The sequence below is a fragment of the Podarcis erhardii genome, assembly GCF_964252035.2.
Source record: "Podarcis erhardii genome assembly, chromosome: 1".
Classification (NCBI taxonomy): domain Eukaryota; kingdom Metazoa; phylum Chordata; class Lepidosauria; order Squamata; family Lacertidae; genus Podarcis; species Podarcis erhardii.
The window spans coordinates 50179808-50192457 of record NC_138497.1 but is presented as its reverse complement, the minus strand read 5'-3'; the positions used below and the strand labels follow the sequence as shown (position 1 = coordinate 50192457).

The window sequence follows — 12650 nt, the reverse complement described above, 5'->3', positions numbered from 1 at the left end:
GTATGTTTTACTACTCTCCTGGACCTTCCATTGTAATAGTCTCCAGAGAGGGTAGCATCCAGGTCTGTATCTGCTGAACAGATTCTTGAGACTCCTTAAGGACCAACAAATTTCAAGCTTATGCCACAATAAATGTGTTAGTCTTTAAGCCACAAAGCTCTTTGTTCTCCTGGACTTGTCTTTTTATTCATACATCTGTTTCTTTGTCCTTGATATACAAAAATTAACATACAAACAATTAACATTTGTTTAGTGTTAACAATACAGGCAGAATTGCAGTAGGATGGGTGGGTGGTTATGCATGTTCACTGAAGCAAGCTAAGAAATTTGGAAAGTAGCCATCTGCAATAGGGAACATTCCACTTTCAAAGCAGTACTGGTGGCATGTGAGCATTGAGACCAAAAGTTATAATTCTGATGAATTCAGAAATAAAACAGTAATTTAAAATCATAAAATCATTTTATTTTATATTAGCTTAGTGAAGAATGTGCATAAAATTTTGACGGAGCAGAAGTCTATTCCTGTATCTGCATATGAATTATGATAATTGCTATATAATTTATGATAGTTCTCATTTGCTCTGAAAAAAATTATTTCTTTTGTGTCTATAATGTCTTCATGTCTACTTTCTCATTTGTAGAACCCTAAGGATTGTAGCAAAGCCAAGAAACTAGTTTGTAATATCAACAAAGGCTGTGGTTATGGTTGCCAACTTCATCATGTAGTCTACTGCTTCATGATTGCATATGGTACTCAAAGGACGCTAATTTTGGAGTCTCAGAACTGGCGATATGCTACCGGAGGCTGGGAGACTGTTTTTAGGCCAGTGAGTGAGACATGCACAGACAGATCAGGAAGTACTACTGGGCACTGGTCAGGTAAGTCCCATTTCATTACAGCTATTTTTCTTTCTGGCATAAGGGGCATGTTAAGAGAAATCTGATACCATTTCAGTCCCAGTTACCATTTGGGACCCAGTCTGCCTTTCCATTGTAGAGGAAAGATAATTTATGTTAGGAAATAAAGAAAAGCAATGGAAAGAAGAAAAGTTAATATTATCAGGTGGTTCAAGAATTTCCTCAGATTGCCCCATGCTTAATTGGCTGTTCTGATGTTTTTATCAATTGCTCAGACACAGAAAGTTGTATTCAGCAGTGTGTGAATGGACTTCTCTGCCTGCGAAACAAATTTCTCCTTCTCCCCACATCCCCCAAATCTGTTTCAGAGGTTTGGGGAGCCCCTTCAGTCAGATTTGGAGGGCACAGAGGAGGAGAGGAAGGGGGATGTTCCATTGAACAAGCAAAAGTCTGCTTATTTAGCATTTGACCTTCTACTCTGGGTAGTATCATTCTTCTCATAGCAATTCAGATAATCTACTGGTCAAAAGAGTAGAGAATGGAGAGTTTTTTTAATGATCTAAGGTACTGTTTCATGAAGCTAAGCCTTGTGATATAAGACTGAAGTCCAATGCTCTAACTCTGGTTCATCAGATGTACTTGGGAAGCTCACAGATGAGCATACAAGAGATATCCCTTATTTTGGTCACATCATTTGAAAAGAAGATGTGTACCGTCAGTGAATGTTATGTCGTCTGGGTTTTTTTTTTTTTAAAAAAAAAACTTTGGCTGGTAGCCAGTCATGTTATCAACAGTATCTAGGCTAGCCTTCAACCCTTATTCTCTTTCTAATTGAATAGCTATATTAGGCATGTTGGCTGGAATCCAAAAGGCAATGGCGAGAGCCTTTCTGTATTCATTTGTATCAAAACAAGGGTCACTTATTGCACCAAAGAAATACATTGCTGAGAGCTGTTTATATATAAACAGTTTAAGAGAGATGGGTAGGAATCTCAGCCTAGTATGGCATAGCAAATATTTAAAAGCATATTAGATATACCAGGCGTAAACATCTTGGTTGTCTGATCTTTGTTTGGATCTGATTTTATTGTGCTTCCTCTATACTTTATAGTTTTACTTCTGCAGAGATTGATCTTGTTGATAAAAAGCTGTGATGAAATTTCTCCTCTTGGAATGTTGTTCAAAAAGTAGCTCTGGGTTATCATCTGAACTACCAGGTGTTTGGTTGAAAATCAGTTACACTGAATACTTTATCTGGCGTATATAAGAGTTCCAGTTTGACCTATGTTTTAGTTAGATGACTTGTAGCTTTTTGTTTCTCTTTAACAAATGTTCCAGTCCTAGAATCCTGGCTTCTTCCTTCTTTCTTATTTAGGGCCACACTTCAAAGTGATATTAGCCACATAGTTCCATCCATAACTGAAGCGAGTCTTTTTGTTCTTGTTTTGACCAGTAGCCAGTGTGGAGGCTTAAATCAGATTGTGATCCTGGTAGAGAAAATAGGGGCTCTAACTCCCCCCCCCCCACACAAATACATACTGCAGCCTGATCTAGATCAAGGTCACCACACCTGAAATTTGCATTGCCCCAAAGGGGTGTTTTTTTGTTATACAAACTGCGGGTGCAGGGACCCTGATCTGTATCAGCCCACAGTGGGGAGGGCAAAAGGGTTAAAGCCACATTCTTTGCACATTAGGGTCCTGGTCTGGTTCAGGTCTCATGCTATTTGCTCCCAAACTCTTTGCATTTAATTTTTAATTTATTAAATTTCTATATCACCCTTCATCTGAAGGTCATAGGGTGGTTTACAATATAAAAATACAAAAATATATATAGCATAATTTTTGGATTGGATAGCCATCTGTCATGAATGCTTTAGCTGAGATTCCTGCATTGTAGGGGGTTGGACTAGATGACCCTTGAATCCCTTCCAACTCTAAGATTCGATGATTCTATAAATAACAAACAAAAACAATACCCTCAGTTTAAAAGACCATTGATTTGTTTTAGAGCACATATGCACGACTAAGGGGTCATCCAAACTTACCTTTGTTCTGCACTTTCTAGTCATAGGTCTTCACTTTCCAGGTCGGTGACGGAATGGTTTGCTTGTTTTTGTCCCAGCGCTTTTATTACTGAATTGTTACAAACAGCAATCTGAGGGGAAAGCCCATTGCTGTTTGCTCCAATTTGGTGGTAAAATGTGGGGTTTCCTGGGGAAAGTGCTGGGACAAAAAATAATAATAATAAAAATCAGACAGACTTGGAAAGCCCAAACTTTTTGCCTAGACACACGGCACAAAAAGAAGTGTGATTGCATGTAATTTGGCTCAAAGTTGCAGGAAGTCTTTCAGAAACACCTTTTTACACTACTTGAGTACTTGATAATGAACTACTTACTTTGAGCCAGTTACTGGTTTGTTTTGAGAAGTTCAATATGAGTCAAGGAATCTGCGATACTTTAGAGTTGGATTTAGCTGCTTCTCTGAAACAACGCTCTCTGAACCGGTTTCCAGGTTCGGTTTCAGGTTCGATTCGACTCTCTGAATTAGACTGCAGGATCCTCCAACTGCGAAACATCAGTACATGTAAGGTTATAAACACGTGTGTGTGTGTGTGTGTGTGTGTGAGAGAGAGAGAGAGAGAGAGAGAGAGAGAGAGAGATTTTAAAGATGATTTGGAGTGAGTGAACAACATGCAACTTGTATTGAATTCATAATTTCAGACTGATAACATTTCCCTCTTGTTTGTGATTTGCTTGTTAGTGATTTGGCTTAGTGCCAGTTGGAAAGAGGCTTCTGTTCTCACCAGGGCTAATGGGGAGCAAATGGTGGCTTGAGCTTGTGTTGGCAGCTGACAAATGATCACATGTAAAATTATGCATTAGCATACTTATGGAGTTCTTGGCCTCTCAACCCCATGAGAACAAGTAATCTTTCACTGAGGGCAGCCAGTGGTATACTCAGGTTTGCTTCGTCTGTGCAATTATAGTGAATCCGTTCATTGTCCATTCATCTGTTGGTTGAAGTTCCAGGACTATAAAGTTCCAGGGCACATGCAAAGTGTCATCTGCAGAGAGTGCCTTACTGTCATAGTGAGTCTTACTCTCTTATTTTGGGCTGAATGAACTGCTGCACAATTCAAACAAGAACACAAATAGAAAGCAGTTCTTTACTAGACTGCTCCCCTAACCACACAGGTGATTAAATTATATGGCAGGGTTTGTAACAGTCTTAAGATGGAATGTGGGAATTGCTAAAAGGACTTGTTTTGCTGTCCTTGGTACAAAAAGGCACCAAAAACATCAGGGGCAGAGAAGCTTAGGTGTTCTCCCTCTGAAAAGAGTAGAACCTAGCAGTTAGTTCAGTTTTGTATTCTTCAATCCCTGTGATGCAACCTGAGCAACATTTTATTTTTTGCACCAAAAATGGCCTAACAGTAACATAACCTTATAAGGACCCATAGTTGAAGATCTTCCTTTGCACAACTAAGAAAGTCTAGCATGAATTAATGGTGACAGGAAGATGCCCCAGTTATGTTGAGTACTTATGTTTGGAGTTCTGAAGCAGGGTAGCTTGAAACGTTATAGTTTGAGAAGTGTTTTAAGTGGGCTCAAGTTTCTCTGTGTTCTGAGGCAAGACTTTTGTGGGAAATGCCAAAGCTTCCATCACCAGAGCTTCAAATATACCCAACTTGAATCTGGAAAGTATACCCAACTTGAATCTTGTGCTGTGTGCACTGTCATTTCAAGCTTCCTGTCTGGATTTTATAGACAGGTGTTGATGTGATTGAGTTTAGGTGTAAGGTTAGGGTCACCCCCAATCTCTTACTCTACAATGTGCCCGGCAGTGCAGGGGGCATTTTTAAAGTGTGTTTTTCTTCTCCATTGAATTGAGTGGGAGATATTTTCCTCCCATCAGCTCTTGTCACTCAAAATCTATTTTGCAAGGAAAACTTCAAAACATGGGGGTGGGTGGGATTGTGTTTTGCTGCTCTCTGAAAGCGAAGTATTCATATTCAAATATATTAACTTCTTTCTTCCTGTTTCTTTGAAGTAATAAAACTTTTCAACTTAACTTGTGCACACAATAAATAGTTATAACGATCTATGCCAATGCTCATTCCATTAGTTTTCCTTTTGCTGTTTCTATGTAGGTAAGAGCAGTGTGAATGCAGAGGCAGTGAGCCTGGCTTCACTGGGGGCCAACAGTGTGCAATTACCATAAAGACAGAGCAACAGTTTGGGATTAAAATGGCCACAACTTTATTGATTACAAGATATAAGAAGGCTTTTGGCAATAGGCACTTGATATGTGTCCTGAATCAGCCTAGCCTGATTGCTTGCTGATTGCCCATTATGGTCAATCCTGGGTTAAAAGATCACCCCATGATGCAGATCAGATGGAGAAGACCTGCTAGGTTGCCATTTGGGAAGTTTTATGGCCTGTTAGTCCATGTCTGGGCCTCCGGACAAAACTTTTCCCATGGTTTGTTGCCGAGTGCATTGTACCACTCACGGTACAGCATGAATGTAAGGTATGGAAGTGGACCTGAGTGAAGACAGGCTCCCCCAGGTCTTCCTCCAAACCCATTCCCCCTAGACTGGCCATGATTGGCCGATTTGAATTTAAGTTTTGGTGGGACTTCCCAGAGCACCCTGTAAGTGGCCAAGATTGTTAACAGTGCCGGCAGCTGCATGGGTCAGGACAGCTGGCTCCCCTGAGTCTGCACCAGTCTTCAATGACTGCCATTGATGATATGGTAAGTGGTCCTTCTAATAAGTATGCAAAGGGACAAAAATTAAGAACTCCTTTAAAATTTGTTTTAGTATTTATATTCCTTATGCAGTGCTCTTTCATTGTGTTAACTTGCAGTCAATGACATTAAACAGCAGTTACTAAATTGTTTGTTCCTATCAAGCAGAGTGTAGTGCATTTATCTTCATACTAATGAACTGAACTGTCCCTGTTGGAAAATTTTAATTAATTTTGATTAGTAATTATTTAAATATGTTCAAAGCCTGGAATGGATGAAACAATTTATATAGTTACCTAGTGTGAAAATAATTAAGCGGTTTATCTGTGTATTAAGAGGATTTTTATTTTTAAGTGCCATTGTTGATGTCTTTTCTATTTATGTGCACTAGTCATTTGTGTGTATTCCAGTGGCTAATTAAGTCACTTCTAGTATTAAGGGAAATAGCATGAATTCTAATAGGGTATTTGACTGTAATCCTTCAGCATTTAATGAGGTAGCACCCCCACCCCACTTTGTAGTCTTCTGGCAAAGAATCTACTCCTATGAAGTTCAAGCTGGGTATTTCTAGAGAGTTGAGAAGACAACAGTTATAGTTAGATCTGTTGATCAACTTTAAGTGATAAAACATCCAGAAAGACAAGTATATTTATATGGGAGTCCATCAACATTTCTAAAGTACAGTGGTGCCCCGCAAGACGAATGCCTCGCAAGACGAAAAACCCGCTAGACGAAAGGGTTTTCTGTTTTTCGAGGCGCTTCGCAAGACGAATTTCCCTATGGGCTTGCTTCGTCTTGCGAGTTTTTTCCCTCCCCCCCCCTTTTTCTAAGCCGCTAATAGCCGCTAAGCCGCTAATAGGGATGCTTCGCAAGACGAAAAAACCGCTAGACGAAGAGACTCACGGAACGGATCATTTTCATCTTGCGAGGCACCACTGTAAAACATTTCACCTGCCATTCCCAGTGGGGTTCAGGTGTGGACAGAGGGTTGACCAGCGTGGATGGAGGCAAGACCTCCTCTGCATCAGCATGCTGACACAAACCATGCCCAAACCAGGTTGGGGCAGAGTCAGCAAAGTTATGCAAACATGTACAGTCCTATTTGGATTTTCATCACTTCTCTTGGGTCACACTGTAGGACTAGTTGGTTTCTGAGGAACTGAGTATCATCATCATCATCATCATAACCAATTAGTTATAGTTGGCAAGTTTTTTTCACTTTCTCTGTACTACACACAGTGGAATGTTGCAACTAGTGCAGAAGTGCCTTCTTAAACAGTTGGCAAGTTGGTTCTTTGTACAATTTTGAGCCACTAACGTGCCATTTTACTATCTAAATTCTAATCCTAGCAGACAGTTTATGTAATCCAGGCCAGCCCTCGTGATGTATAGCTTTTTCACTGCTTATGTTTAGGAGGTCAGTTAAACTTCTTACAAGTCTTTAAGGTCTCTAAGCTATTGTAGCGTGCTGTGAGTTTGGTGGTACTTTGTTTTTCAGTTTGTATTGCATGCTGTACTGATATCCTTGGGGAGGAAGAACAGGATATATTGTAAATTATTTGAAATAAACAAACTGGTAGGTTAGAACCTGATTGCTAGAGTAAAAGGATTGTATAGATGGAGGTGCTGAACCCTGCTTATACCTGCAGCTTACCTCCCAGCAGACTGTTCCCACACTCTGTTCCTCTGCATCTGAATTCAAACATATTACTGGATATTAGCTCAGTTCAGAGATTTTGGGAATTTTGCCCTCTTCTGCTTTAGTTTTTCAGATTTTCCTTTTGTCTTACATTTGCTGGTTTTAAATTTTGCTTGGGTTGTGCAAATGAGTTTTAGTCACATCACACTGGAATCTTTTTATAAATATTGGTTAAAATATTGTAAATAAAAGGGAATGTATAGAGTAAAATCTTGACTGTCTGCTAATGGAATGAGACATGAAGGAGGAACAGATGTTATCAGCCCCATGGAGCAGAAAATGGAAAAATATAAGAATACTCCTATACAAATTAATGCATCTTTACTCCTAACCATGGTGGGGTCCAGATGGGCATGGCACATCTTATTTCAAAAAATATGCTGTAAAAGTTTATGATGAAATGCAGCAAGAAAGTTCAGAGATTTTGAACTTAGCCATTCAAGTAAAAGGAGTAAAGGTTCCAGTTGTCTAGAGGGCCAGCTAATTTTGAATAGTGATGTACAAAATATATTGTCACATGATCTAGGTGATTTGAAAAGCTAATTTAAAAGCTAATTTCAGAATGTTGACCTTCCAAGCTCTTCTCACAGAAATAAAGGTATTATTCTAATGTGGAATGCCTGTTAACCTACAATGCAAAGTAATACATGCTGTGTGATCACACACTGCCCTCCAATTTTCCTAACCTGTATACTAGAAACAAACCAAAATGACTTACGGCTTTATCTCTGATCTTTTCACTTATGTCATTATGTGTTGGGCTGAACTTTTTGAACATGAAATGTCAGATAGGCTTACCTGTATCTGGTACTAGATGTCAAGTACTCTTCACACTGATGATAATTAGAGGAAACACCTCATGAATATCAAGCTCTCGAAGTGTTTCATGTAGATCGATTGTAGGGAATATAGCCAACAAGCCTAATTGGGCCCGCCAAGCCTCTGAATGTGTCCTGCTAGGTCATTTTGGACAATCCATATCTTACAGCCCACAGTTGTCACCTGACATGATATCAGATCTGTTATCGCCAATCTAAGCATTATGATCAGGGGTAAATAATTGATTATCTCTAATCTTAATGCTATGTGATTAATTCTAAAATTGGGGAGAAGGCTCTGTCTCCTCTTTAAAAGGCAGCAGGCACAGACTTTTCTCAGAACTCAGCTCTGTGGTCCCATAGTGCTAAAAGCAGATATAACAGAAATGCTGCCTGTTTTTTGACAATAAAAAGAAATTCTTTCTTTGTATTCCTGACTTGAGTTCAAGCTTCAGTTTGAACTTTGAAGCACCTGACATTATATGAATGGTATCAGGTGATTGACTCATTTGTCAAAATTGCCCATGGATCTTCCCCTTATGTGTGTTGATACAAAGGTACACTTTGGATTATTTTCTTTTGACATTCTAATAGCAATGGAGAAGGGGAGACTTGCAGTGTTGGTTTTGGAGCTCCTAGGCTCTCTTTGTAGATTGAAGTCAACTTTTGGTTTTGCTCATTGGGGCAGTTGTCCTTGTAAATCAGAGGAGAGTGCATGTGCAGCAGTGACTGATGACTTGGAGTATTTTTTCCCTTTATCTCTCATCCTAAAATTAAGTAATATACATCGCAACATAGGTACAAAACATCACTACTGTTAGCTGTCTTGGGTACCTCCCATAACAATACTTATAAACAATCAGATTGCCTAACAACAATCTGTGATGCGACATAACCTGATTTCCAATACTGGAAGCAGACAGTAGAGTGTTTTGAAGATTGAAGGGCACTTCATGGGCACCTCCTTTCATATAGTATATATGCTCTTTTATTTTGCCCCAACTGTTGCTTCTTGCAGCAGGTTTGTAACTTTTTTAAAGCATCTAAAAACCTGAAAAATGGTTTTACTACAGACTATTGTGGTATGAATGTGCATGCCACCAGAAATAATGCTTGTATTATACCACATCACCTTTGACTTTTTGAGAAACTATTGCCTATCTTCAGGCGAAGCCACAGGAGGATAGAATTTAGATATTTCTGTTCAACAATAGTGGTGCTCTGAACCGATATTTAAGGATATGTCAAGAATCCATTCTTAATCTACAGCATTAAGTCAAAGCCATTCCTTTGAAAGGATAGGGTTAGTAATATAAGAATTGAATATTATGGATGAATTCTTGGAGCAAATGCATTTTTGCTGAAAAAAACAATAAATGTTTAGAACAGTCTACTAGGCAGGAATAATGAAGCAAAGAATTTAGTGCATTTCAAAAACAATTACGGTATATTATATTCCAGTAGAAATCATATAAGTCTTAGTAGAGCATTTTCTTGCTTATGTGTGCTGGTGTTTGCAAGAACAGTCTAGAGAATATACCATGCCTTCCAATTCAAATAGTAATGTACTGTACTTTGAGAATTGGATTATAGCAACAAAACTGAGATTATTTTAAGGGTAAGTGGACTGTAAATGAAACCTGCTTTTGAGACTATGACCAGCTTGCAAAACAATCATAATGTCAAAGACAGGTTTCATTTACAGTCCACTTACAATTAAGATAATCTCTGTTTTGTTGCTATAATTTAAAAGCTATGGAAGTTGGGGTTGTAGATAATTTTATAAACTACTAAGAAAATGTAATTTTTCCAGTGGACAAGCTGGCTGCCTTTTAGCAAAAATGAACAAAAACTTATGTCTGTGTCACAGGAGGTGAAATTTTTATACATAGGATTGAATTTGATACGGTTAAAAAGATGAACTTGAGCACTATTTATGTACATCTTTTTTTGTTTTTTAACAAATGAATGATATAGAACGAGGGATGTATGACCTGATAGTTCTTTCATGGTTACTTGTGGCTGTTATATGTTCTAACGAGAACTCTTCAATATAGTGTTAGAATATTGAAAATTTCAATAAAAATAGTTTTGTTTTGGGGTTGTTGTTTTTTAAAAAGAAGCATAATGTTATAATGGAAGTACACCAGTGTTCTGAAGGATTGCATAAAAAGATAGGAATTGAGTGTCATATGGGGGTTCCCAATTTGAAAAAAAACCACACCATCTAAACGTAGACTGCCTTCGCGTGCTGAGATTAATGAATCGTCAGGAGCCCCACTTTGGGAAACTAGCTTCAAGGAACTCACAGGGGAGGAGAGGCACCACAGCAATTTCTCCCCTGAAATCTCCAATTACAAAAGGATGGGTGGGAACCCTGAAAAGGTACCTTCCGTAAATCATGAAGTCCAATTTTGCAATAACTCACCCAAAAGTCTATAGCAGCAATACAAGATCCTGTAACTCAATGGAACGCTAAAATTTTAAAGATAAGCCAAATTAGAATTTTAAGAACATTTGAATCTCAGTACAGGCACACACACACCAAGAAAATAATAAGTAGCTTAGGCTAGAATACTTATTTCCACCACTTTCCAGCCCCCCCAGTGAGAAGTGGCTTGACAAAACTGGCCTTGAACACAGCTCCAGGAAATCAGGCAAGGAGAAATAGCCAGCAGAAATAACTCAAGCAATAACTTCACAGCAGAAGGAGTTCTAATGGCTGGCAGGGGGCAAGAAATCTATGAGGAAGAGATATTTTATACCAGTTCACACAGAGACAGCACAACCTGCCCTCAACTAATCCCCAGAGTTTTATTGAAATTTCCAGAACTAGTCAGAAGATGAACCCCATGACAGGCCCAACTGCAAGATGTTCCTCTACTGATTTTGGAATGCAAGGGGGTGTTCTTGAGTTTTTGGTACCAGACTCAAGAGATAAGGGACTGTAAATTAGTAATTACTACACCAGATCACTAAATTCCCAGGGAACCTGGGTCAACCCAGTAGCTTTAGCTGCCAGTGAACTGAAGTTGGCTCAAACGGCCCCAATTTGCTCAGTTATAATACATACCAATTCCAATTAATAATAATCACATCACAAGATTCACCCAAACCTTACACTGAACACTAATGACGGACATAAAATCAGTATTTCTGTTACTTGTGGCACCAGTATAAGTACTGTGGATGATCAAAATGTAAAAAACAGAGGGGAAAATAGATATTAGTGTCATTGATCCTTTAGAGCAGGCTTCCTCAGTCTCGGCCCTCCAGATGTTTTTGGTCTACAACTCCCATGATCCCTAGCTACCAGGACCAGTGGATAGGGATGATGGGAATTGTAGTCTCAAAACATCTGGAGGGCCGAGGTCAAGGAAGCCTGCTTTAGAGGAAACTGCTGTGGACTTTTTGACTTATCTTTCTTTCCTTCAACAATGCCATGTAGAGGAATGGAAATGCTATGTGTGTGTGTGTGCCTTCATGGTTTGTGTGTGAGCTTCTGTTGACTGGAATTTTCCATTCCATTATGTGTCACTTACCTGAAATCTTGTTTGCCATTTTGTTGCCATTTCACTTAATTTGGAGAGAGTATCTTGGAGTGATTCAGTTTACTTGACTTTTTGCGATCCTGAATAATTTGGTGTCATCTTCATACTTACTGCTCACCCTGACTAGTTTATTTATATACGGTACAACTTAAATGTATGTATTAAATGAATTTCTAATCAGCATTTCAGGGCACATTGCTCTTACAAGGCAGGTTGCAAAAAGATCTTAAACACACAGACACCATAAGCAACCAATATATACAAAAAACAAAACAAAACACACTTTCAAAACTATTAATTAAAACTAGCAGCAGCTAAAGTTCCCCCCCCCCCCAAGCATGACACATCAACCAAGTGTGGACTGGAATAATGCTAGTCCTAAAACAAAACCTTAGTGAAAGACCTACACTGGCTCCCAGTATGTTTCCGAGCACAATTCAAAGTGTTGGTGCTGACCTTTAAAGCCCTAAATGGCCTCGTCCCAGTATACCTGAAGGAGCGTCTCCACCTCCATCGTTCTGCCCGGACACTGAGGTCCAGTGCCGAGGGCCTTCTGGCGGTTCCCTCGCTTCGAGAAGCCAAGTTACAGGGAACCAGGCAGAGGGCCTTCTCGGTAGCGGCACCTGCCCTGTGGAATGCCCTCCCATCAGATGTCAAAGAGAAAAATAACTTCCAAACTTTTAGAAGACATCTGAAGGCAGCCCTGTTTAGGGAAGCTTTTAATGTTTAATAGGTTATTGTATTTTAGTCTTTTATTGGAAGCCGCCCATAGTGGCTGGGGAAACCCAACCAGATGGGCGGGGTATAAATAATAAATTATTATTATTATTATTATTATTATTATTACTTAGTAGACTCCATTGTTTTCTTCCATTGATAACTGAAAACTATTCATAAACCTGTTCTCTCTATATTTTAGCTAGCTGCTGATCAGTTACCAGTCCATAAGACAATCCAGTCTATTATAGC

General features: G+C 39.1%; 1 protein-coding gene across 2 annotated transcripts in view; it reads left to right on the top strand.

The window, feature by feature from the left end:
- The window catches only part of FUT8 (fucosyltransferase 8), an 89436-nt gene that overhangs the window by 53107 nt on the left and 23679 nt on the right, over positions 1 to 12650 (top strand). Inside the window, exons 6-7 of one of the 2 annotated variants that reach the window (XM_081855912.1) lie at positions 642 to 879; positions 3375 to 3446. In XM_081855912.1, the coding sequence (XP_081712038.1) occupies positions 642 to 879; positions 3375 to 3446 (310 nt within the window). The remainder of the gene's footprint in view (positions 1 to 641; positions 880 to 3374; positions 3447 to 12650) is intronic. The other variant, XM_081855913.1, reaches the window with a different exon arrangement.